Source organism: Carassius carassius, chromosome 19 (assembly GCF_963082965.1).
Source record: "Carassius carassius chromosome 19, fCarCar2.1, whole genome shotgun sequence".
Lineage (NCBI taxonomy): Eukaryota > Metazoa > Chordata > Actinopteri > Cypriniformes > Cyprinidae > Carassius > Carassius carassius.
In genome coordinates this window covers 13,987,489-14,014,554 of record NC_081773.1, presented here as the reverse complement: position 1 = coordinate 14,014,554, position 27,066 = coordinate 13,987,489, and the positions used below count along the sequence as shown (strand labels likewise).

Genomic DNA, 27,066 nt, shown 5'->3' with positions numbered 1-27,066 from the left:
AATGCTTACCAGTATTGGGTACTTCCCTTCGGCTTTGCACTCTCACCCTGCACTTTTACCAAATGTGTGGATGCTGCTCTGGCTCCTCTGCTACTCCAGGGCATCCGTGTATTGAACTACATCCATGATTGGTTGATATTAGCTCAATCAGAGCAGATGGTGCTTCGGCATCAAGATGTTATTCTCACTCGGGAATCAGTTTTGATGTTAATATTTATTCATTATACTGTTATTCATTATACATTATACTGTTTTTCTCTCTTGTTATTTTATAGGGAGCTTTAAAGAAGACAGAGAAAGCCAGAGTAAGATCAGTTGTGACCTGAAAAAGAATTGACAATGCATGTTCCCTGTGTTTATCTGTATACTTATGTTCATTGGGTAAAAAGAAAAATGAAATAAAGTAAAAATTAATTTGGCTGGTTCCTCAAGGGTTCTATAGATAATGTGATATATCAATATCGTGAATTATTTTGGCCACAATAATCGTGATGTGAAAAATGTAATATTATGACTATTCACAATACCTTATAGCTTAAATAACCATAAACAGTTCCTTTATATAACTGCAGCAACATGTACCAATTCATATCATTAAACCACTTCTGAGCAGAAGCATATGAAAACTTGAATAAAAGCAAGAAATTGGTGCATTTACCATCAAGCACATTTAAATAGCCCTTCAGAATAATCAAACACTAGGATCAATTTCTCTCATTTGAAAAATACAGATATACTAGCCCTCACTCGACGTGCCACTGAGCTACTTGAGGAGGTGAGGGGATTGTGGGTAAAGGATTTGTAGTGGGTCACAAGAAGGCGACAGGGGATCTACATGCCCTTCAGAAATACACCTACGGTTACTCAGTACTAACGTTAATGTCTGTCAGAGGCGATGCCAACAAGAGCCGCTTGTGTAAAAGGAGACTTGATTGACATGCAGAAGCTATTTGCTTGCCAGATTATTACTCATGGGAGTAAGGTGTTGGTGTTGAATAACACATTTATTCATGAAAAGTGTCATAGATGTGTGCAAACCAATGGTTGTCAGTGTTTCTAAAATTGTAACTGTAGACATATAGATTAAACGTATCTTTTGGGGTTTGAAATGTTAAAACGTGATTACTTCATTATTCCTCAGCCAGGATGTGGTTTGCATTTGTTGTCGTTGTGGATTTTGTGATGTGTTTAAGTTACAGACATCAGATCAAATCTTTAAAATATATGTAGAGTGACAATCAGGCTGCGTTTACACATGACATTAACATGAGACCTGTATCCGGATGTTGTCCACATACACATCGAAAAGACATGTCCTGGTCCAGAGGTAGTCGAGGACACATTGTGAACAGATCTCAGTGTAATGTAAATGCAATCCAGCCATCGTGTCTGCATTTGCAGGTTGACATCATGCAAAACTCTCTCTCGCTAACTGTCAGAAAAAAAAGACAGAGAACACCTGTGTGGAGACAAGTGAGACTCCACATATCTTTGATATGTAAAATGTCCCATGAAAATGCATTTCAAAAGAAAACCTACCACTTCAGGTTTACTTTGCACCGGGCCATTCTCTGCAGACGGAGAGACAGATCCAATCGGTTTTCCGGATAGTGTTGCCAAGTGTAAACATGCTACGTTCTGATTGACTGACGATAGGATCTGCCTGATTGGATCACGGTGATCGCATGTTAATGGCAAGTGTAAACGTGTAAAGCCTCGCTTTGGTGATGATTTCGTTGTGACTCTCAAAATAAGAAATGAAAAAAAATTATCTTGAGGCACTTCTGTGGTTCTTTGGAAAACATGAACTAGTGCTTCAAAGAACCTAGACTTCACTCTTCCATAGCAATGATACTTAGAACCTGTACAATGACCTGAAGGACGTCTGATGTGCAGAAACACAGAGAAATGTTTTATTTCTAAAGAGGCATACTGCCCTAATCTCAAGAACCCAATAGAAAAAGTTATTTTAAAAGCAATAGTATAATAGGAATATAATAAAATAAAATAGCTAGTTTCCTAATTTAGTTGCCTATTAAATCTGGTATTGCACAAAATGCATAGTTTTGGCTGTTTTGACGAATTGCTAAATGCATAAATGTAAAAAAAAAAAAAAAAAAAAAAAAAAAAAATATATATATATATATATATATATATATATATATATATATATATATATATATATATATATATATATATATATATATATATATATATATATATATATATATATAAATCTATCAGCTTTAACAGTAGAGCATGGTGCTAGCCACACTAAGGTCATAGGTTCAATTCCCAGGGAAAGCAAGAAGTGAAAGAAATGTGTACCTTGAATGCAAGTTGTTTTGGATTAAAAATAAATAAATAAACAAAAATGCATATATCTAATGTAATTGTAAATATCTCTATGAACTCCTGAAGGCATAATTCAATTAACAAGTTTAAAAATAACCAGAAATCAATAGATGAGTAAAGCATTTTTCCATTGTATTAGCTTTTTTTTTAATTTAATTATTTTGCTATCATGAAAATAAGAACATTAGAAATTGTTCAATAGAACAATTTTGGTGCTCCAAAGAAGACAGGTTTGTATCAACGTGAGAGTGAGTAAATGACAGAATTCTTAATTTGGGTAAATTATTCCTTTAGGACTATGACTGTGCTAAACCTCTAATACTCCTCCATGTAAATGTAAACTTACATTTATAACTGCATTTATAATTGTTTCATACTCCAGATGACTTAGTAGCACATCATCATTTTTACTAGATACACGTATCATTTGATCACGTGGGCGCTCTGGCATTGGATTAATTAGCTATTCATTAGTCATGTTAGCTGCATTGACTTTGATATTAAAATAAATATATACTCACAGTTCTATGGCCTTGTTCCACATGATGACATATCCAGACAAAACGAAGGATTCGATGTTCACTATGTGTGTATTTCCACGCTCTGTCCCCACATAAAGCCACTTACTTTGAAACGGAAGATGACAAAATGTGATCCTAAAAGAGAGATGAAAAAAAGAGGAATCATATTTGTGAAAGAGAGAGGGGGAGAAGAGTTAACACAGGATATGCTGGCATCATATTAAAGTTTATAATTAATATCTCACTATAAAGAACTAGCAAGCCAATAATGACCATTGTAACTAATATATTTCAAGATTTTGATTCATATGCACATACAACAATCATATTTTATCCAATTCCACAGCAGCCATTCAAAAAGCTAAACAAGAGCCAAATTATGTATGTGTAAGTTTAAAGTTCTGCTAAATAACTTTTATTAAACTTTAATTAAAATCTGAATCACAATATGGCCTTGTGTGGTTATTAAACTGGAAAAAGGCTTTAACTGAATGAAATAAATATATGGTCTACATGCAGTGTGGCCTTCAAAGTGAAGGGGCGGTGCTCTGTTTTGTCTCTCGACTATTACTCAAGCACACATGGGCCTCATGATAGGATGTTTTCACATTCTGCTCATTTTAATGGTCTCATTGCATGTTTGCAATACATGAATGCTGTGCACAAACTCCATCACTGCAGGTGGTTGAGTTTGCTTCCCTTTAAATCTGTGGTGTAGTCTGCTTGTAATGTGCAAAACAGTCTAGGTAAACATTCATGTAATTCCAAACATTGTTTGTTGTTGTGAGTTACAGGGACGAGTCTCTCTGTCAGGTTTGTAAAGTAACTATTACCAACAAAACACCATGGAAACATCAAAAGTGCTAATTTATTCTTTGGAAACTGTAATTATTTTCAGGATTATGAAATGTTTAGGAAGTTCGAATGAAGCGCATTTACAAAAAGAGCACTCTTAAAATATAAATATTTTATAACATTATAAACAAGAGTTATATGAGCAGAGTAGTTGATGATTTATTTATACAGATCATCAAACAAAACAAAACAAAACAATTGTCAACAACTGTCAATCTTTCTCCAGATCAACAAAACAAAATAAACAAAAAGCAAAAAATAAAAATATTAATAAATAAATTGTCAACTGTTATCAACAAGTGTCAGCTGAGGAGTTGAAAGCATTTCTCTAGATCATCAAAAACAAAACAAAACCATTTCAATTAAATATTATTTTAAAGTGAAAAGTAAAAAATTAAATTAACAACCACAAGAAATGTGTCTTGCTGAACCACACTGAAGGCCAGTTCATCATCTTCTCTACAAAACACCATGGACCAACGTAAAAAAAAAAAAAAAAAAACATTACAGATGGAATCCTGTGTAAACAACTCCTAAATCTACTTCTTACAGTTTCTCTTTATCTTTAGTGTTGTCTCATGGAAATAAATTGACATCTAAAATACACTTTTTGTACAGTCTATTCAATGCTGTCTTAAATGGTCTTCATGCGAGGGTTTCCGTCACCAAATATTAATAAACAATACAATTAATTGTGGAAAACAAGATTATTTAAATTCACAACATAAACTTCATACTTTTTTTTTTATCAGAGCCAAATCTTGCAATCTAATTTCTTGCAGTCATTCGTGTTCAGAGGCAGAGATTCATAGCTCTCTGTGGTTCTCTGTTTCTTTAGCAGTTGGAAGTAACACTTCTCACACTTGTTCATGGTGTTGCCTGGTTTGGCTCTGCTCTAGGGCTCATGCCAGTCAAACGTCAGCCCCTCTTGGGTGCACTTGTGTGTATTTTGGGATACAGCAATTAGTTGGAACACAATTACCTCAAGACAAACTAGAGCTAATGAGACATGAATGAGACGAGAGGAGACACTGACTCTTAGGTTTTTATATGTGCTTTTAAATAGGTTTCTTATTCCTGAATCCTAATAGGGACTTTAAGCAACAGCCTCTGGTGGAACGGCAACGCCATTCTGGCGTTGTATTGCGCATGCCCGAATTTAACTGCTACTTTGTGACGTTCTACTGTAACGGTCTACTACGGGAGAACAGCTGATTTGCCGGAGTCGCTACAACATGAGAGATTAGGTAAATAAATGTTATGTTTTATGGCATATGACACTGTAATTTGCATCAGTTTATGATTGTACCACTAGTGTTTTATATAATATGTGTTAAAATGTTTTAAACTTAAGCTAATTTTAACGATTTTTTCTGTTTGTATAAAGATATGTCTGTTGTTAGCAACAACACCTCAGGCAGCATTGAGATTAGAGATGATGTGAAGCGGACAATGTAAGTATTGCATTTATCCTTCTCAAAATCCATGTTAAATGTATTACTATGCTATTAAAATATTTTTAATTGGGTAAAGTAGATTATCAGATTAGAAATAGATTAATGGATTGGTTATTTTTTATTAGTTATCTATCAAGACTATTAATTATACTTACTTTTCAAAAATTAGCTATATTTACTTCATGTTTCTTGTTGATTAGAGTCCCTATGGAGTGGAAAGAGCAACATGATGTGCTTCTCTGTAGAGAAATCCTGCTCACAGAACCATACAGGTAAAAAAAGGGCAGTGTTGACAAGGGCAAGGCCTGGTCAAGTATAGCAGACACACTGAATTGCTCTCAAGAACCCAAATTCAGAGTTATGCAGAGGTCAGTGAGGGGAGATTCAACTTGATTCAGACGAAATACAAGGCCAGAAACAATAAAGACGAGAAGAGCAGTGGAACATCTGCAGAAATAACAGAACTTGATGAACTAATTGAAGAAATAACAGAGAAAGAAAGAGCAGCTGAGGAAAACAAAGGGAGTGATGAGAGTATGAGGAAGTTAGAGACGGACAGGGCCAAAGCAGAAGAGGCAAGGAAGAAGGCCATGGAGAGGGTTAGCCAGACCAACAGGAGGCTTAGTGAAGAGGGAGAGGACTGGACAAACAACAAACGTAGGAGAAGGAGTGGGAATGACACCATTGAGTTTTTGAGGGAGAGAAGCCAGACTGAGAGGGTTCTAAGAGAAAAGGAATTGGAATTGAAAAAAATACAGGTTGAAGAGCAAGCAAAAGCAGCACAACAAACACAAAAGCAGATGAGTGACATGATGCAACTAATGCAACAACAGCAACAGCAAATGCAGGCAATGCAGACTATGCTACTTCAGCAACAGCAAGGGCAAGCATTACTTAGCCTCATTGAAAATATGTCAAAGAAATGATTATTCTTTTGCAATTTAAAAACATTTATTTGTGATTTCATTCATAAAACATTTCAATGTATAAATCCTTCTATTAATAATAAAATATAAAAATAGCATATTTTTAATAACATGTTGTTAGTCGCCTATACTTTATTACTTTACTTTATGTATATTGTGTAAACTATGTATACTATATTTTTGTTAATAATAAAATAAAAAATGTGTTATTATAAAATGTCTCATTCTTTTTAAATACAATTCTGGTTTTTTATTGTGTGGAGGATCCAAGTTAAAAAACTGCGATGTCTGATTACCGTACAGACAAGTTAGTGCATTTCTTAACAAAGCAGATACAACATACAATTTTCCAACACTACTCAAACCAATTTTTTAATTCTTTTTGAAGTCCATGAACTTGAAGTAGTTTGCTATGTCCCCAAACAACCACTCCACAGACACTCTGACTTCACTCATTCGTTTGTTGTATTCCATCATTTGAGGGGTGAGATGAACATGTCGAAATGGGGCTTGCAGATGCACACGCAGTGGGTATGCTGGGTCCCCATACACACACATTGGATGGCCATCTACAGAGATGGCATGACGTTGCAGCAATGCCAACAGCCCAGATTCTGCCAGCATTCCAGAGTCATGCTTCTTTCCCTCTGTTAAAATATATTTTTAAATTAAAAAATGTTTTTATTTTATTTTATAAATTTTAAAGGGAATGACAATGTTTCCATAGATGGTAAATTATTCAGACATACCTACAGGGCCATACAGATGGGCAATCAAACCATTAGGGATGGCTACAGCCTGGTATTTTAGACTGTGGATGCGTTTGTGTCCATTATATAGGATCCTCTGTGTTACACCTGGTCTGGCAATGGGTCGTACAGTGCCATCAATAAACCCAAAGCAATTATCCAGAGGGGCTCCCATTTGGAGGATGCAGTCAGCATAGTTTCTCAATGCTACAGGGTTCAGTATGTTTACATTCCACTGCGTTATCCTGTGATGATGTGCAGAATATATATAGTCCAGCACAGAGTTTGTGGCCATGCACAGGACTGGGACTTGTCGGTGACCAAACCTTTGCATCATGTCACTGTACCGGCAAGGGTATACCAGCCTCTTAAGGAGCATACACAGCGCCTCGACTCCTCCCACAACACTTCTCTGATCACAAACGATCTCATTGGGAATCCCGAGAACATCTACCAGAATTGGTAGGTCACATTTTCTGACACGAAATTCGTTTAAGCATTCGTCTTCCTCCATGTAATCAAGGTTAAAAGGCAAGTATTGCTTACATGGTAAATCTAGGTTTTTAGACTTATTTACATCATACAATATTAAAAACTCCTCTTCTGACAAAAGATGCCAAAAGCAATCCTTCTCTTGTTTTTTTAAATGACATTTTTTTGTATCTCAATAAATGAATTAATGCCGCGTTGCGCTGTCCTGTTTACCGTTGCTTAGTGATTTTTACGTTCTTGGCTACGGCGGTGTGACAGCAAACTTCCGGTCGCTGTAGCCGTTCCATTCGCAGCTGTTGCTTAAAGTCCCTAATGATGCAATCTAGACCATTCAACCCTGCATTCTCTATAACAGAAAATCATGTATATGACATAAAATGATTCCCCACATGCTGTTGTGTTTATTTTCAAAGCATGCCGTTGTCTCTCCGGTGTCATCAAAAGGTTAAAAGAAAAGAGTAAGATTTTATTTGCCTGATGCTATCAACTTTAATTGCAAAATAATTACAAAATTAAGCAGACTATTAACACTCTGATTTATCTCTGCTACTGTCACAACATAAACTCGCCAGGGAGTGCTTCAAAAAACATGACACATATTTCGACACATGTAAACAGTACTTAGCATTAAAGATGAGTTGAGCACTTCTTATTCTTAATGCTCAACATGATATTTTATGTTTTCATTCATTAAATATTATATGTGGCTAACTGTGGCTCTCTAAAATGTCAACTCCTGGATGGATCATCTAATGCTGGGAGTTTGGGACAAGATTACCTGTTTGTCCAAAAAAAAAAAAGGCTTGATAATATGAAGTATCCGGTGAGTAATTACGAAAAATGATCAATAAAACTATCACATATCCAGGGTATGTTTAAGACTTCATGATGAAATCCATCCAGTGGAATCATCCATCATCCTTATAAGCAGGTTAACTAGAAAATAAAGACCAGCACATGGTAATTCACTGCTGTCCATACTCATTACATCTCTCTGTTTTCCTCCCCTCACGCCCCTGGGGTCCTCAGACAGTTGGGGTGATTGGAAATGAAGGTTGCGAGACGCTGGACAGACAGCTAAACTTGTCAGGGTTAGAATGCTAATGGAGCACCTGGCCGTGCTAATGTGTGGTTTTCTGTTTCTGACTGCAACACAGGCTTAACCCAGATTATAAAATGGCTGTCTTGGTGAGAACGTTTAGAGCATTTAGGGAGCAACTGTTTTAAAATGCTCTATTGTTTGTTTGCGGATAACTAATTTAACATTTTAACCTGTTGTAGGCCTCTGTGGCAGCCAAGGTCAAAACCAAAAGAGATGTAGATGTCTCTGATTGGACAAAAATCTATGTAGTGCAGGATAATTTTTTCGCCCTTTTTTTCAGATCTGTTTAATAGAAAAAGAGAAAGTGGATTTTAAGTATGTAAAATACCATCCCAAAAAAAAAAAAAAAAAAGAAGTATATATATATATACATAACGAAAGTGTTATTTTTTTTAATGATCTTATGTTTAACTTTCTAAAAAATGTGTGGTTTCAACTAAAATAATCAGTCCAACACTGACACTGATACTGATACTTCAACACTGCTAATATTAAAAATGTTTCTTGAACAGCAAATCAGCATTTTAGAATGATTCCTAAAAAAAATCGTCTGACACAAATATCTAATAAGTACAATTTTGTTAAATTAGCTAACATAAAAGATACTTCTTTCAAAAATATATAAAAATAAAATCTTGAATAGCACTATACATCTGCTAAAAGTTCATTTTGTCAACATTTCAGACATATTTCAAAAGGCACCCCTGAATGACACTAAGCTTGCCCTTAGTTTTGTTCTGTATATTTTGGGCGAAGCATGCATTGGATACAAATGTCAGACTAATTGATCAGCTACAACAGAACGTCATAGGACTACACAATTCTGTTGTGCGATGAAAGCGTCTTGTATTTTTGTGACAGACAAGCATGCTGAGTGTCTTGAATCAGTCTTATAGCCCCCCTGAGCTTCTCTCCTGACCCTGCTGAGCTGAAAATCTCTGTCATCTGACACAGCCGCGCACAAAAGTATGCACCCAACCATGTTCACACACACACTCAGAGAGGCACCATACTGATCTGAGAAAACATTTCTCATTACATGTGAATTTGCATAATTTTAATAAAGCCAAGTATAAAACACTTCAGGGTCAAAGCACACACATAAGAAATCCCTGTCGATGAGTGTGTGAAACTGTCATGGAGGGAGAAACCATGACTTTATTTGTTTGTTCCAGACGGTCTGATGAGCTGATGAACACAATCATCAGTTATTACGGAGGGGAACAAAGCTCATTAGCCATACCCAGAAAACACACATAAATCTCTATCACACACCACCTCACACCCCTATCCCAAACCTTGCATGCTTCAGATGAGTATGAACCAAAACTTTAACAACAATGTTAATGTTGTATTTTAAGTTCTGTTGCATAATATGCTCTCTGACACTCATTAATCAGGCTTCTCAGTTTGATGCCGATCTAATGCGTGCGTCCCATGTGGCTGATGTGGTTTCTGAGTATTATAATCGATCATAAAGACTTCACAGTGTGAAAAATGTGTCAAAAAACAACAATGGTCAAATATACTAACAACTGAAATGTATGGATTTGGTTAGATTTTGATCCAATGAATCAAAATTTTAAAACTCAATCAACTAAAATAAAAATAAAAATAAATGTCATTCATATTTTCTTCTCTCACACGTGCAAATATATGTATGGTCATATTGATTTCATATACTGTAGAGGGAGAATACAGAATTAGCTGAAAACATTGCTTGCTTAATGCTACATATACTGTCCCAGGCATCACAGTGTAAACGCATTACCATATTAGAAAGCAGTTACAGGTTGGCTAGATATTAATATACAGTACATTAGCCTGAGGAAAAAAAATGTTCACTGATGTTATGAAGACATCTAATGCATATGGGAGTGCACAACTTAACACAAATGTGCACAGACGACAAACTGAATCTTTGTTTGTCATCTTCTGGACTTATGTGTGCTGCAGAGAATGTCACAGAGAATTTTGTCATTTAGCTGTTTTGCCTCAAGGATTTCAAAATCATAATTTTCTTTTCTTATGACTGTTATTGATATATTGATATTGATATACTGTACAAATGACCATGCTGCTAGTATGCTAAAGTATCATTATGAGTATTCATCATTAATCTAGTATCAAATGAAATATATATTACAATAAAAAAGTAAAAAAGAAAATCTATATTATTCATTTTTTTTCTGTTCCACAGCAATCAATGCAGTGAAAATAATTCACATTTGGACAAGGTCCTTTTACACGTCAAGTGATTAGGTGGTGAAGGAATAGACAAAAGAAAGAAAGAAAGAAAGAAAGAAAGAAAGAAAGAAAAAGTTCATGACTTTTTCATCAACTCGCTCAAGGTCTATCAGTTTGTACAGAACACATCAGTTTCTCTGTTTAAACTTCCTGAAAGGTTTCTATACTTCTATACAACTCCAAGAGCCTATTACCCATAACGCAACTGTCACATTTCACAGCTCTGAATGACAGCAACATTTATTAGAGCTGATCCTGAGTCATTCAACAAGGGAAATAGAGTAACAAAAGCCACATTAGTCATACATAGTGGGTCAGTTTCCATTACGAGTTTGAGAAGCTGGGGAAGAGTCGTCATAAGAAAATTAAATGAGGGCTTAAACTACTGAGTTATAGTCAGTGGTTAAAGATCTCATTGAATGTTTAACATATCAAATATCCATTTCAATGTCAGCATATTTCCAGCTAAAATAGGTTGCTACCTTTAAAAGGATTGATCACCCAAAAATACAAATTAATCACTACATTCCTGTCTATGGAGGGTTCAGAAAGCTTTCTGATTTCATCAAAAACATCTTAATTTGTGTTACGAAGATGAACAAAGGTGTTGCGGGTTTGGAACGACATGAGGGTGAGTATGACATTTTCAGTTTTGGGTGAACTATCCCTATAAGGCTGTTACAAACTGCTCCAAAAAAACAACTAATGGAAACATTTTAAGTGCTTGTTGTTGAAAATTCTAACTTTTTTTTTTTTCATGTGGTCTTTAAGATATCTAAAGGTATGCTAATGCAAAATATAGGGTAGCATAGTAAGGGTAAATGCTATATATTTTTTATGATGGATTTTTTTATTTATTTATTATTTTAATTTTTTTATACGTACTCTATTGTGCCCATTGCATTTTTTGAGAATACAATCCTCACTTCTTGCTCAGAAACAAACCAGAAGAGAGAAGACAGGAGCTACAACATTTTACAATATTGAGGCTTGGCTTCACTCTGCAGCCTTGAGCTATTTGTGTTTACTTTATCACATATTCATTCTGACCAATGCTCTGCAGCCTTGGGCAGTCAGCAACTTCAAGCTAAAATATTGAGATGGATTCTCACTTTTAATCTAAAATTAAATAAAGAAAATTCTTATTTTTTATGAAATCCTTGGGAAGTTCATTTTTGACATGATATATTATGTGTGCTCTGTGCACATGCCTATGCATTTCTGAAAAACACAATTGTATACTTTATATAAGCTCTACTCACCGCTCTCTGTTGAATTTGAGAGAGTGTAGGATAGCCGGACGTCGTTGTCTCAAGTTCCAGAGATGCAGCGTATCATCAGCACAAGCTGTGACCAGCGCCCCCTATGAACACATAAATGTTAGAGCAACAGTCAATCCATGCAATGAGATGGTAAGTTACAACAATTTTAACAATCAAAGAAAGATACATTAAATTTATGACATGTTAGACATACACTTCTAGATTTTTTTTTTTTTTAGGTGTCAGTGGCACAGCTCGTGGCATTAGCCATTGTGCTTTTTCCTCTAAATAAATATTATATTAAGTCAGTTTTCTATTTGTGACCTGAAATCATGCATTTTATATAATATTGAACCTAATAGCACACCTGGATTTGACTTGCTTGTGTGTATAAAGTGAGTTTCCATTTCCATCTATGATGGGGAAAATTATGCAGTATACAATGCATCTTCCAGGTCACAAATGAAATAAGAATTTACTCATATAGTTCCTAGAAAATGATAAAACTTAATTTATTCTGTCACATCGATTTGTTTCTGTCTGTATAACTTTGCTGTTTTCTCATGCATTTCATGCATATTTCATGATATTAAAGTCCTCCTTGGATAGAGACTGGAACAGTCTGAAGAGAGAGAATTGCCACAAGTAATGCTGCGCTCTATGTATTACAAGACTCTGGATGGTGTTCATGGTTAATGGAGGACAGAAAGAGAGACAAGAGCAAAAAGTGATGAAAATGTCTGTGTGAGTGTGAAAAATCTCTTTTTCACCGTCCCTGACACTGTCAGGATGACAAAGGTCTTTCTGACCCATTTTACCTGGAAGCCCTTTAGAAATATGAAGCCAAATGCAAAGGCAAATAATACATGACAAACCTGGAAAAATTAGTGACAGAACAGTGAGAAAATTTCAGTATTAATGTGAACTCGCTTTGTCAAATCACTGCCTAATTTGAGGGTGATCATGGGCCAGCAGGAAGTCTTTTTCTCAGTGGATTGAATCCAGATCCATCAGTCAGGTGACTGACAACTGTGTTTCCATGGAGATGGTGTTTAGGTAAACACAGATTGCACCAGAACACCAAAGGACAACAGCAGAGAAAAACAGATGTCGAGAGGGAATTTTAGTTGTGTCATGTCAAAATCAATGTGAATTCTCATCCGCGACCCATTATAATTCAGATGATATTTTCCAAGTGAAATGGGATATTCAACATGAAAATAAATTGTACACTTCAGGATTTGGTTAGAAGGTAAAAGTGAGTGTACCAATTAAAAAAATGTAACATATTAAATAATATAATAATAATGATATACTGTAAAAATAAAAATATGACATGAAATAAAATAAATTGAAGAGGAAGTATTAAATTTCTAAAACTAAAACAAAATAAAAAATAAATAAAACTAAATGTACATATTATAACAGAATTTAAAAATGACAACAAAATGACTAAAACTTATAGAAGATTAATACATATAGATAAAAACTATAATAATATATACAAAATACTAGAAATAACACAGATCAGAGTTTGCTATCTTGGCTATTGGCTTTTGTCCAATAGTCTGCATGACCTAAGTGATGTCAGTAGGAAAGGGAATTTGTTTCAGAAGAAGATAAAGTTACAAAACAATCAATTTTTTTCTGTGAATTAATATGCAATGATGAATCACATTCACAATTAGATCAAGGGCGTGCATTTAAAAAAATAAAATAAATCAAAGTTATTTTGATTTTATGTTCACTTTATGCAGAGGAAGCTTATGACAATTAAATTACAGTAGAGCACTAATGAAATTATGTGTTGTAATCCACTATAAGTGGTTTGGGATATATTGTACTTATGTAACCATTTGGTTAGTGAGGTAGCATCCCCTGTGATGTTGAATGTTATTTACAGCACTAATTTGTTATTGTTAATAAAATCAATATGGATGAAGACTAAATCCCTGAAGTGTAATATCTAAATAATGTACCTCAGGATAAAATGTCAAGAGTGTGTGTGCACAATATTTGTCCAATCAATTCCTACTGTCTCATGTCTCATGTCTCACTTGTCAGTGTCTGGTACTGTATAACATCTGCATCTTATTGTGAACAGTTAAGCAGAGCATGATATTCCAAAGAAAAAACTAATGTTTGTCTTTGTCATTTTTAATTAAAATGCAATAAATTTTTAATTAAAATGCAATGTCTTCATCCCAAACCACTTTCTTTTTCAGCTGATATCATCATCTAGACAAAGTAATGCCAGATATCTAATTATTCATCATTTTAGGCTATTATTTTAGGTACAGTAATGTAACTTTTTTGATATCTCATTACACAATAACAGTACACAATAATCTAATGTTGCTTAATATTGCTTTAATAAAAATAAAAAAAATAATAATAATTAAAAAAAAACAGCAAGTAACAAAAGTTTTAAAAAGAGGTAAAAGGACACGTTGGGATGCTGAAGGGTAAACTTGACCTTTAACCGGCACATCCTCACCACCATCTCGGTTCTAAGCATGTAAGAAGCTCAAATAAATCTGGCCTGATTCCTGAGGCAAAGATTTCATCATCTCCACAACTGACTGCAAACTCAGATTCAGGTCTGGCTCCACTTTTCACCAACCAATGAATTCCCAGCAGATGAAAAACCTGCCCTAAATTATTTCTCATTGAATATACTCCTTCACTCTGAAAAACACCCCATTGCAAAAGTAAAATGGCTGGCAAATGCCATTTTCTTTTGACTTTAGATGTGTTTATATGGGCTTATAGAAAGGAGAAATATATGGCGATAGTGGAGAGTGTACATAAATTGCTATAATCAAAAATGGCCACCATGGCAACTATCCCACTTTCCCTTTTTTGTTAACTTCTTGTTATTCATGAGATGATGTGGCATGTGTGCATAAGAGCGAGACAGAGAGGCTGAGAAACATTCAGCACTTGACACATCTGATGGGAAGTAATGACTGACTGCATTAACACCACAGGGCTGAGAGGGAAGGAGACTCTTGACCTAAACGTTTTCCTCTGCAAAGCTGAGCGTTCATTTACACACACATGCTTTCTATCCTAAATTACAGATAAAAACACACCCATATGCACTCTGCCCTCCTACGTGATTTCTACATATGCTGCACACATGAAAATGTGCTGTAATATATGTGTGCCTGCAAGTGTAGGTGTTCGGTACCTCATTGATGAGAAACTGCAGTTGGAGAACTGCCGCCCCACTCTCATGCTGGCAATGACAGTCCACTCCTGGTCGTCCCAGACTGATAACATCAGAGAGTTAAGGAAAAGAGGACAGTCATTTACAATGAAACATTGATGTCTCAAGGTTGTACTTTCAACATTTTCTGTACAGCATTAAAAGCTGGATGAAACCGATAGACAGCATAGCGACCCAAGTAAAAACTCTTTGAAGGACTATGCATGTTTGAAAGCGCTAAAAAAACTCAAACCTAGTTTGGTGTGTGTGTGTGTGTAACAGAAAGAGTGAGAGACTGCAAATCTGCGCCACAAGCTAATGGACTCATGAAGTGACATTAACAGCACTGACTCCAAAATCAGCTCCTCACACTGTTTAAACAGATCTTCCTGTAGCAATTTTCTTAATGATTTAGCTCAACTGTCCACACACACACGGAGTGATCGATCACTAAACATCCGGAAAGGGAAGAGCATGATGCCATTTGTCTCTACTCTTATCTAAACGTGTGTACACGCAGCTGTGTCCAATCACTTCAAAGACAGTAAAATACAGGTAATAACAGGAGGAAAATACTTTCATGACAGAAACAAGGTCAAACTCATCCAGTATCTTTCAGACCACATGCAGAAGTGGTTTATATAAATATCCACCTGTATACTCCATGTACTTTCTATTCTTCAAAGAATCATAACAAAAATATATGACAGTTTCCACAATGATAAACTGTTCTCAATACTAATAATAATAAATGCTTCTTGATCATCAAATCAACAAATTAAAATTATTTCTGAGGGATCATGTGACACTGAGGACAGGAGTAATGACTGCTGAGAATTGTGCTTTGCCACTTCACAAATAAATTAAATTTGAAAATATATTTACATAGAAAAGTGTTTTGTAATAAATAAATAAATAATATAATATAACTGTTTTTGCTTTAGTTTTGGGCAGATAAATCCAGACATTTTAACAACAGTGAACAGTGTTGTAGCAGATCTGACCCGAATCAGACAAATAAAGAGTCGATCAGGACTGTGGTTGAAACATGAGCCAAATTTCTCAGGAAGGCAACGGGAGGTCATAAATCAGTTCTAGTGCCACAAGTCAGAAACAAGTTAACCAACCAACTCTTTCCCAGAACAGCTTTCGACATTAACACCATTAGAACAATTATTGACAATTTAAATTCGGAGAAGAGATTGTCAAATTTGGGGCAAGTAATTGAGATGCAACACCGGACATCACATGTAAACCCATGAGAGTTATACACCATATCCTTAAACACTTCCCCCACCTAGCAGAACCAGACTGAAATTCCTAAAGGGGGGCTTTTTAACCACTGGTCTCCACAGAAATCTTTTGTCAAAAGATAATGACACAGAAACTGTCTTTTCTACATATATCTGTACCAAGATGAATTCAAAAAGACTTATCATGTCCAAAATTAGACCCTGCAAGAGCGGGAAAATTCGGACCACATGCTTGATAAGATAACATATGATTTATGATACCCCCGAGCCATGACAATATCTGATTGGTCAAGACAACATTTGAGGTGTGGCCAACAGGCCAGTTTAAATAATCAGGACACCATAAAATCATGCTTTTAGTATGCTTTTAGCTTGCGTTTAGCTTCTGCTATCAGTCATGCCTGCTTTTAGTTTGCTTTTAGCTTTGCTTCTTAGCTTTAGCTTTTAGCCATGCTGTTAGTCATCACTGTTCTTTGAGCGTGGTTTCAGCGTGCTTCGGCCTGCACACCTGCTGCTACTTACCCACGATGAGAAGAAACACCACCTAGTCTAATCCAACTTTACTTGTTTTCTTTTCCATTTGAGAGTTTCGTGTTCTGAGTTAAGTTTTGTAACGCAGTGTCTGACCTCAAGTGCCCGTTCAACTTCAACCAGCCACACAACTCCGCGTCTTCAGCCAACGTCCAACCACGTGCTTGCCAAGACGTCACTTCAGCAACTACTGAACTTCCAGCCAATCAGCGACATCGGGAAACCCCCTTTAAACGACAACAAAGGGACACCTTTACACAGGCAATGTACCTTCAGACATTTGTACTGGTGTATCTAATATAATTTTAACCTCATTGAGGAACTCAATGCGAGGGCTAATTACGTGATTGATGGTTGTTCATGTCTATGCAATTCCACGTATTGCTGTAAACTTGGGATTCCACATTTCCATTCTATTAAACTCATCTTTCCCTAACTTTCGATCTTCCAGCAACTTGTGTGAATGTATGAGTGCGTGTGCTTTGTGTTAGATTAGTTTATATGTCTTAGATTTATCTAATAAAGCTTTATTCATATTGAAAAGAGAAGTATCTTGTTTGTTTTGTGCTTACAAGTTAATGTCTTTAACTGCCGATCTTGTTACTGTGCTAATTGATAGTGTTTTCACTATACTTTGGATATTAATATCCAGCGCAGATTTGATGCTAAACGGCTCGTTCAGTGAATCGCAGGGCGTCTCAGTGATCAGCCGTGAAACAGTGATTCTGTTCAAATTCCCTTTAAAATCTTAAATTATTCCCTTTGAGCTAAATTGACCTGTTTCCCTTACAGTGTATATGAACACTAGTGTGAACGTAATTTAGACTGAGACAGTATATCAAAAATAAAAAGAGAGCTACGTCCCCTTTAAAGTTCAGGTAAAAGTAAATTCGCTGACATTTTCTGACTTAAGTTTCTTAGTTAAGATAATGGGTTGCAGCTCTTAATTTTGAATTCTCAAAGTGCGTTAGATAGAATAATTTACCTTTAAAATTAAAAAAAGAAAAAAGAAAATTCTTCATTTGTGTTTTCTTTTTTTAAATATCGCTATAATATATATATTTTTAATATAAATATAAACATAATATAAACATATTTTGTATGGTAGAATTAGTATCGCGATATTATCGTATTGTGAGATTTTGATATCATTACATCCCTAATATATATTATATACAAGGGTTATTTCAGGCATACGAATGTAAATGCACAGCTATAGTCCAGGTGACAACAAACAAGCTGGTAGGGGCTAAAAGCCTGGTGGTTTATACAAATTTTACAATACCAACTTCCTTTAAGCCGTACTAACTCTCTCCAAAACATCACTGTCCAGAGACATGTCAATGTATCCAAAACATGCAAAATGGCTGACAGGCAGAGAGGAGCCTCCAAGTTTTTTTGGGGGGTATCATTTGCTCCGATTTTTTTTTTTTTCAGTCAAAGAGACAGGGGTGATTTCTCAGGACTGTCTAATATATTTCAGGGATATCTGTCAGGTAGCTGCTGTTCAACAAATCACACAATCAAAAGTTCATACTGCACACTGAAGGAAAAAGACAGAATGTTCTAGAAATAACCCCTACATTCAATAATAAAACATCTAGTGATTTTACAATGAGAGTAGTTATTGATGATGGACACTGAGGAAAGGACTGCCGTTACATAGGTATAATTGTTCTGCATGGTTGATTGGCTCTTAATTGCGCTTAATTAAAATGTGTTGACAAACAAGGGCGCTCAACCCACGTGTTCAGGAATCAAATTGTTCAGTAGTGCCTTGGATAGAAATCACAACTGAACACACACAGACCAATGCACAAACTCTAGATAAAACCATGTGCTTTATATATCGACTGCACAAATGGCTTGCTAATAAGATGAACATCCACTTGCGGATAAACCACAGGCTCAACACAGCTACACCTCTATACCTCTATAAAACGTCACTTTAGAGATTTTTCCCCATGTATTTTTAACCTGTTTTTTTGAAGATTCTATAAAGCCTTGGTTATATTTGAGTATTTGACAGATATAGATTTCCAATGACTATATAAGCAGTCAGCTATGTTATGTTATAGAGACTTCACTGATTTGCATTACAAGCTAACAGAATTTAAGCTTACTTTTTGACCATGTAAACATAAGCAACGGCACCAAATAACTTATTTTGCCTAAGTTTATTTTGCCCCAAACTTAGTTTGGGCCTCGTTGAATCTGAGCTCCATATATTTATCTAAAGGTTTAATAAAAAGTGCCATTAAAAAACAACAACAACAAAAATATTATTTCATATGTCAGGGTATACAGTGTTGAAATACCAGCTTGCCAGCTAACAGCAATCAAATAAAGAAACACAATTCATTAAAATGTATATGACCATATTGACAATTGAGCTGCTTCTTTCTATTTATATGGATAGTTCACCCGAAAATTTACATTTTGTCATTATTTTCTCACCATCATATTGTTGCAAACCAGTTGATTGTCAGTGATGATGATTATCATTCTTCTATTGCTAAAAGAACGTTAGGCAGGTGAATTTATTGCATAGAAATCACACACACACACACAGACAATACTGCAAAACTTTTGGTGTGTGTGTAATAAAAGTTTGGAATAACATGAGGGTAAATGATGATAGACCTTTCATTTTTGGATGATCTATTCCTTTATAGCTCCAGCCAAGGCTTTACGAGGTTCAAAACGACCACTGAGAGATGTTTTGGTGGTGAACAGGTCATTAGATTGATGTTTCCATTGTGAAACAAGGCTGAAAAGAAAGATACATGATCGATGGAGGAAGAGGAGAAAGATGGAGTGAGTTAGGAGATGTTGAATAGAAAGACTGGTGACTCAGACCCTTAAAAGACGGAATGGAGCAGCAGAGTTGAAACCTATAGTGTCAGTGAGGCAGGAGGTGAAAGAGAGAAATGAGTCAGAGAAAGACAGAGAGACTTTGGCAGGTTTAAAATGGTGACTCAGATTGAGTAGGAGAGCGATTGAACGGAAGAGTTGAAATATAACGGTGTCCATGTCATAAAAGCAACAAACACGCACACATATAAGGTGACATTTCATGACTCATGCTGGATTTGCACAATTTATACACTCTCATATCTATAGATTTTCCCTTCAAGTTTTTCAACATTAACTTCTCTGTCATATTTTCCTACATTATTTTCCACTGTTCTTAGTTTCATCTGCATGCACCGAAAAATCGCAGTCTCTGCTTCATTAAAGATCCCATTTTTAAATACAAATTGTTTTAGCTTTCAGTTTTGTGGTCAAATATATGCTAGATCAGCTGTCGTACTGTGTGTACACATATTATTATTATTTTTTTTACTCTTTCTCTTAAATAAAAGATCAAAATTTAAAGACTCACAGATTTCTGTTATACGAGTTAAAAATGATGGTGAGTAAATGATGTCAGTGGTTGAACTATTCAACCAAGACCCTAGAAATACATCATTCAAAGGTTAAGAGGCATAAATGCAGGTTTGAAATGAAAGTTTAGGAAAATATGATTAGGAGAGAAAGTAACATAACAATATAACAGTCATATTAATTTACAGTTGTGAAGTATACTAATAACGATAATAGTAATAATAATAATAATAATAATATAGTTGTGCCATATTTGGATATAGTATAGACACAATTCTTGAAACACTAATCAGTTATAACATAATATTTTCAGTAATTTTGATTAGTGAGTGACAAATTATAGAAGCTGAGGCATTGAAATATTTCACAATATTACAGTTTTTACTGTTTTATCCCCTGTCCCACATTCAACCAAAAATGCCCAAACAAAGCCCTAAACCTTAAATCATATATACATTTATTTATTTTTTTCCTGTGGACATTTCTTATTTTTATACAATTATATTTCCCTCGAAATATAATCTGATTTTTATTTTCATAAAAAAGATTATCATCATAATCATCACACAACTGTACTGAGGACCCCATCACAGTGATACAAACACATTGTTAGACTTCCTACAGAGCTACAGACTTCCTCCACTGATATAAAGAGAAAATTACGTTTATGAACAATATGACAATTTACTGAGCATTCACAGCAAGAGGAATGAATCAGTCAAAAGGGGTAGAATTATTGACGGAATAATTGCAAGCAAGATGGTTTTGCAGAGAAACAGAGAGAGAGAATTTGTCTAAACTATTCTCTCATGAAACTTTACGCGAAAAAAAAAAATCTCTAGAGAGAAGCAAAGTGCATTTAATTTGTTTTCTTTCTCTTTTGCAAACATCTCTTTCCAGTGTTGCTAATTATAAACACTGGCATTACTGTAGCCATGCTCAATTATGGAGCAAGCTGTTTTCAGTGGGTATCCCCCAGTCAAATGTGTGAATGTCTGTGAGAGAGAGATTTTGTGACAGTCACTGTGAGTCTGAATGTGTCTGGTGACATTTCACTGGTGTTTGTGTGAAAGATGCTGTCAGTAAGTGCTCAAACAATCAACCAAAACACAAAAGGAATGTTTCAGAAAACATCTCAACATCTCAACAATATATCATAACCATGATAAAGTAAGATATGAAATCAAACATTAAAAGACAAAATTGTCTAAACTAAAGTATTCATGTTAATTTTACAGCTCAAAACTCCCTTTCGTGTCCACATTTTTAAAATAAATATACAAAAAATATTAGACGAATGTGACTGTTATTTAAATTAACATTAATTGAGAACTCTTGAGCAATGGAAGAGTGATTTCTGAGTCACAAAACTTTCCTCTGGATTATTTTTTTAGCTGTGACATTGGTGGGATTGACGTCAGATTATGTGAAGAGTCAGGATTGGGCTGTCAAAAATCATTTTCATATATGTGAAAAAGCTCAAGTTCTAAAAATAGAAAGTCTATTCAGCTTCTTATACTTATTCTTAAACATTTTATTTTCCCATTATGTAAACAGATATGAGCCCTGTTACCTTTTGAAATCAATTAGACATGCAGAAGAGAATAATACATAGTTTGCATGTGTAATTGTTGACATGTGCATCAGCACGACTGGTCTTCAACGAACCCAAAAGAGCCGATGTTACACCTCCCTTTATCTCCTTACACTGGCTTTTGGTTGCACATCGGATCAAGTTTGAGACATTGATGCTTGCATATAGAACAGCCACAGGCTCAGCACCCGCCTACTTCCACTCACTACTACAAATATACATCCCCTCCAGAAGTCTGAGATCAGCTATCGAGCGACGCCTCGTGGTACCATCACAGAAAGTCTCAAAATCACTTTCCAGAACATTCTCATTCACTATTCCTGGCTGGTGGAATGATCTTCCCACCCCTATCTGGAATGCTGAATCCCTGGTGATTTTCAAGTCACAGCTGCAACTCATCTCCTTCGAGGCTACTTGACTTCATCAAAAAAATAAAAAATAAAAAATAAATAAAAAGTATTTATTTATTCCTTCTCTTTCTTTTTCTCTGAACAATCCATAAAACTTGGTATTACAAGCACTTCTTGTGCCTGTTTGCCTCCTTAAAAAGAATCCCTTTATGTATTGTAAGTCTCTTAGGATAAAAGTGTCTGCATGATGACTAAATGTAAATGTAAATCTGAGCTCCAAACTAATATAGTCATCATGGGAAAAGTGATTATTGTACATTTACATCCCATAATGGTGATATTATGCACATTTTACCTTGCTGACTTCTCTCATATGGTTGTGCATTCATGTGTCATGTGTTTTAAATTAAACTAAAAAATCACCATATTTTTTGTGTTACCATGGGAATACTATAGTATTCTAAGAATGACCTTTGTTTAAACCATGGCACATGAACATGTTAATCAATTACATTTAAGCTTTTGGCAGATGCTTTTATCCAAAATGATTTGCATGGCATTCAGGGTATACATTTGATTATTTCACATAATAATGCATAAAGCATTAATAATACATTGCCTTCATTGGGAATCAAACCCATGGTTTTGGAGTTGCTAGCGCCTTGCTCTTCTGTTTGTGCCACAGGAATGTTTATGTGCCTGTCTCTGAATTCAGAAATGCATTCTGTCTCCTTCTGTGGAGTCATTTCCTATCTCATTCCATATTGTTTCTTGTCTCATTGTTCCATGTATAAAATGGAAAAATGGGAAATATAAAAAACAATTACCATTGTTTTCCTCAGGTGATCTGAGGTCTGATCTATCACACAAATAAAACTGATCCACTGGAATATGGCTCACTCAGCAGTGTTTGTCCAATCTGACAACCACACTCAAAGATAAATGATTTAATATTTAATAAAATAATAAGTCTATTATGTTGTATTGATTACTGGTGACAAAAAAAACAAAAAAAAAACGTGCAAACAATGACCCTGTATCTGAATGTGCAAGCCTCTGTGCTTCCATACTCAATATCCATTATACAGTAGCCAAAGAATACCTGATGACACAGCATTTGCTGAGATTCTAAAATGTGCAAACAGTCAAACAGGACCACATGACCTGAAAAAAAACTGAAAAAAAGTGCACATAACATTGAGCTGGGCAACTCCTTTTAACTGTAAATGATGAAATTATCAAGAAAATTGTTCCTTGTGATTCAATTAAACTTATTTAACAGCACTTTAGCATGTTTTGTAGTTGTTGTTAGTGCACTATTAAAACATGCCAAGATGATGGAAGTAGTATGCTATCATTCAAAGGGTTCTTTAATTATTTATTGAAAGAAAATAAGATTTAATTGATTGATAGTGACAAAGACTTTAACAAATAAAATCTGCTCTATTTATTTTCTTCAAAGAATCCTGGGGATAAAAATAACTGTATCATGGTTTCCACAAAAAATGTTAAGCAGCACAACTATCTTCAGCATTGATAATAACAAAAAATGTGCACAAAATCAGCATATTAGAATAATTTCTGGAGGATCATGTAAGACTGAAGACTAAAAAAAATAAATAAATCTTACCAACCTCAAACTTTTGAACGAATGTGAATAAGAACTGATCACATTCAGCACATTCTATGAAAGCCAGAAGGCAGAGGTTACTGCAGCAACAAGCTTTTAAAGAAGAACTTCAACCATATATATTCAAGTTTTGTACAAGTTGTGTGAAATGGTCTAACATCAGCATATCAGAGTCTATCGACCTCGTATGTAAAACATTAATACTCATGCAGATGCTGCTAGCCGACCTCCAGTAAATCCACTCTGATTAATTGATTGTGAATAAGCAATCTTTCTCCTATCTTCTCCTCTCTATGCTGTGCATTATTCAGCGAGGGCTGGTGTTTTTAACTCAAGGACATTCGGTTTGGTATCCAGACTCAAGGGCAGAGTGGAAATGAGGGTGTGTGGGAAGCTGTCAGCCTGATTCTTTGAATGTTTTTTCCTTTTTAATATAAGCCTTTCATTGTAATTCTCCGCGTAAGAATAATTGTGTAGATAAGGATGTTGGCACCCTGGGAATGTACTTCATGCCAGATCCCTAGCTAAATCTCTTTTTAAATAACGTTTAACGAATGGGACATGAGGGGTTGTGATAATCTCAGATAGTTGAGGCATTCGGATTACAAAATGTCAACAGGTAACATTTTTCTGGACTGTGTCATTTCCTGCACATTTCTGGCGATTCAAGTTGGCAGCATCGAGCCGGGCCCAGCGGCATCCGGGCTATCGCTTTTAATTATGATCCCTCATTAGGCTGCGCACATTCTGCCGAGCCAGAGGATCCAGGTGTTAACACCCGCACCCAAACCTTCTCTGACAAATGACCTCATCCTCCGATGAAGCCCTCCTGGCTGTGCCGCACACATCTGCCAGCCGGCGAGGACGCGGTAAAGAGAGTGCGATTGGAGACATGTGACCTTGATGGAGCACAGCTTATGCAGGTCTTTAATAATATAGACAATAGGAGGACACAGGTGTTCGTTACAGAACGGAGGAAGCCGGCAGCTGGTTATTGATAGAAGATCCTCCAGCTGTTCCAGTATCAGTAGGAAAAAAAAAGCTCTTTCTTGCCCAGACAGGACTGCTGACCCAGGGTGACACATTCGATTGGTCTGCTATTGCGTTTTTGCAGGGTGACATTTTATGGTTGTCAATTCGAATAATGGGCTGGAGGCAATTTGCATACGGTGGCCCACGATGACTGCAAGTTATCTGAGATAGGCATACTCTTCTCTATTGTTAGATTTTTTTTATTTAGCATTCTCTAATGCACATGATTGACAGATATAGCAGGCCTGTGCTGATTATGCAGTATGTTTTTTGCGTGTTCTATTGTTCTGTGCAACTTTTAATAGTCGTGCCTGCTACAGCAAGTATCATTGCTATTTTTACTATTATTTTAACATGCTTATTGTAACTAGACATAAATATGTCAAACATGGAGCTTGATGTGTTGTGCAAGAGGTGTGTTAATACTTTTACTAAGCAATCAAACTTTTTCTAGCAACACCCTAGAAACCCCAGAACACCGCAAGTTTATGAAGTCATGTTTTGTACCAGCATCATTTTTGTCATCTGCCTGGTTGTCATTATAATTTTAGAAAACAATTATGTTGTATTCTCGTTATCAAATGAAGCCAGGTGCAACAAGTGAACGGGTTATATGTTTTCTTTATTTCTCACTATCTTTTAACACGCACAACTTGGGCTCATCTCTCTTCTTCTTCCTTCCAGTATCTCCCTCTCACATGCTACTTCCCCCTAGTGGTCTCAGTCAGAATTACACTGAATAACAGGACACCACATCTCCCCCATTACATAAACAATTTCACGTAGTACCAAGTAACTCAAAGCAGTTCTAAATTTTGATATGAACAAATAAGTGTAAGCTTTTGCCTTATTACAACTAAGTTCCTTTACAGTAGTTAAACAACTGTACTTACATCTGTTAAATTCTCAATTTCAAGTCTTCCTCATAATTCCAACAGAATTACAGAATCATAACATGACTATATTCAATCTCCAACTGGCTTTACCTACATACAGTCAGTAATACAAATTACTTTACGCTCTTATGTAGTTTCATAGTCCTTCAACCACAAAGGTGGTTTGCACTGGCGACCAGAACGTCTTTCTGTGCTTTGTTCCATGTTCGGAACATTTCCAACTGAAACATCAACAGCAGACTGATCTGAGGTCGACTTCAAGACCTCTGGAACCAAAGACAAGTGAGAAGAGTGCCACAGTCTTCCATCTGCCAATCTGTACGTTCTTGGGCCCACTTGCTTCTCTATTTCCACTGGCCGTGTGAACTTTGAATATCCTTTGGGAACATGCGTTGGTTTGCGTATACGCACTTTATTCCCCACCTGAAATGTAGACACCTGAGCCCCTCGTTTCGCATCAGTGTATTGCTTCATTTTGTGTTGACGAATTGACACTCGTTGTCTGACTTCCTGGTCCCGTATGTGACTGGAGTGAGATGTGAACACAGTGAGTTTGGTTATCATTTCCTACCATACAACAGTTCAAATGGTGAAACACCAGTAATGGCATGTGGAATGGAACGATACGTTTGCAAAAAGTCCAAGACTGCTTGTTTCCATGGTTTCTTTTGCAAAATGGCCATTTGCACACAGTCCTTAAGAACCTTATTGAATCTCTCCACAGCCCCATTGGCTGCAGGATGGTATACGGATGTTTTGGTGTGTGCAATGTTTCGTTCATCCAAGAAGGCAATAAAGCCTGAAGAAATAAGTTGTGGTCCATTATCTGTTACCAGACATTCAGGGTTTCCATGCCTACTGAAAACAGAATTCAGGAATCCAATGACTACAGGTGTTGTAATGGAAGGCGTGAATGCCACTTCAGGCCATTTTGAGTAATAGTCGGTCAGCGTGATAGCATATCTACAGTCATAAGCAGCTGTCTCAAAAGGTCCTACTATGTCCAAACCTAACTTCAACCATGGACTGTCAGGAAGAGGTACCGGCTGTAATGGAGAAGCAGTAATCTTAGCCGTCCTATCTGACTCCTGGCACAACGAACATGTTGCAATCTGATTTTGAACCATAGCATCTATTCCTGGAAACCAAAACAGCTCGCGCAACCGCTGCTTGGTCCTCACTATGCCCTGATGATTCTCATGTGCCAAAGTGACCA

General features: G+C 35.9%; 1 protein-coding gene across 10 annotated transcripts in view; it reads right to left on the bottom strand.

Annotated features, from left to right (window-relative positions):
- Positions 1 to 27,066, bottom strand: part of stxbp5l (syntaxin binding protein 5L) — a 172,277-nt gene that overhangs the window by 64,273 nt on the left and 80,938 nt on the right. For all 10 annotated transcript variants that reach the window (XM_059499928.1, XM_059499933.1, XM_059499930.1 and 7 more), the window contains exons 3-5: positions 15,160 to 15,241; positions 11,967 to 12,067; positions 2,877 to 3,011 (exon numbers count right to left, since the gene is read on the bottom strand). In XM_059499928.1, the coding sequence (XP_059355911.1) occupies positions 2,877 to 3,011; positions 11,967 to 12,067; positions 15,160 to 15,241 (318 nt within the window). The remainder of the gene's footprint in view (positions 1 to 2,876; positions 3,012 to 11,966; positions 12,068 to 15,159; positions 15,242 to 27,066) is intronic.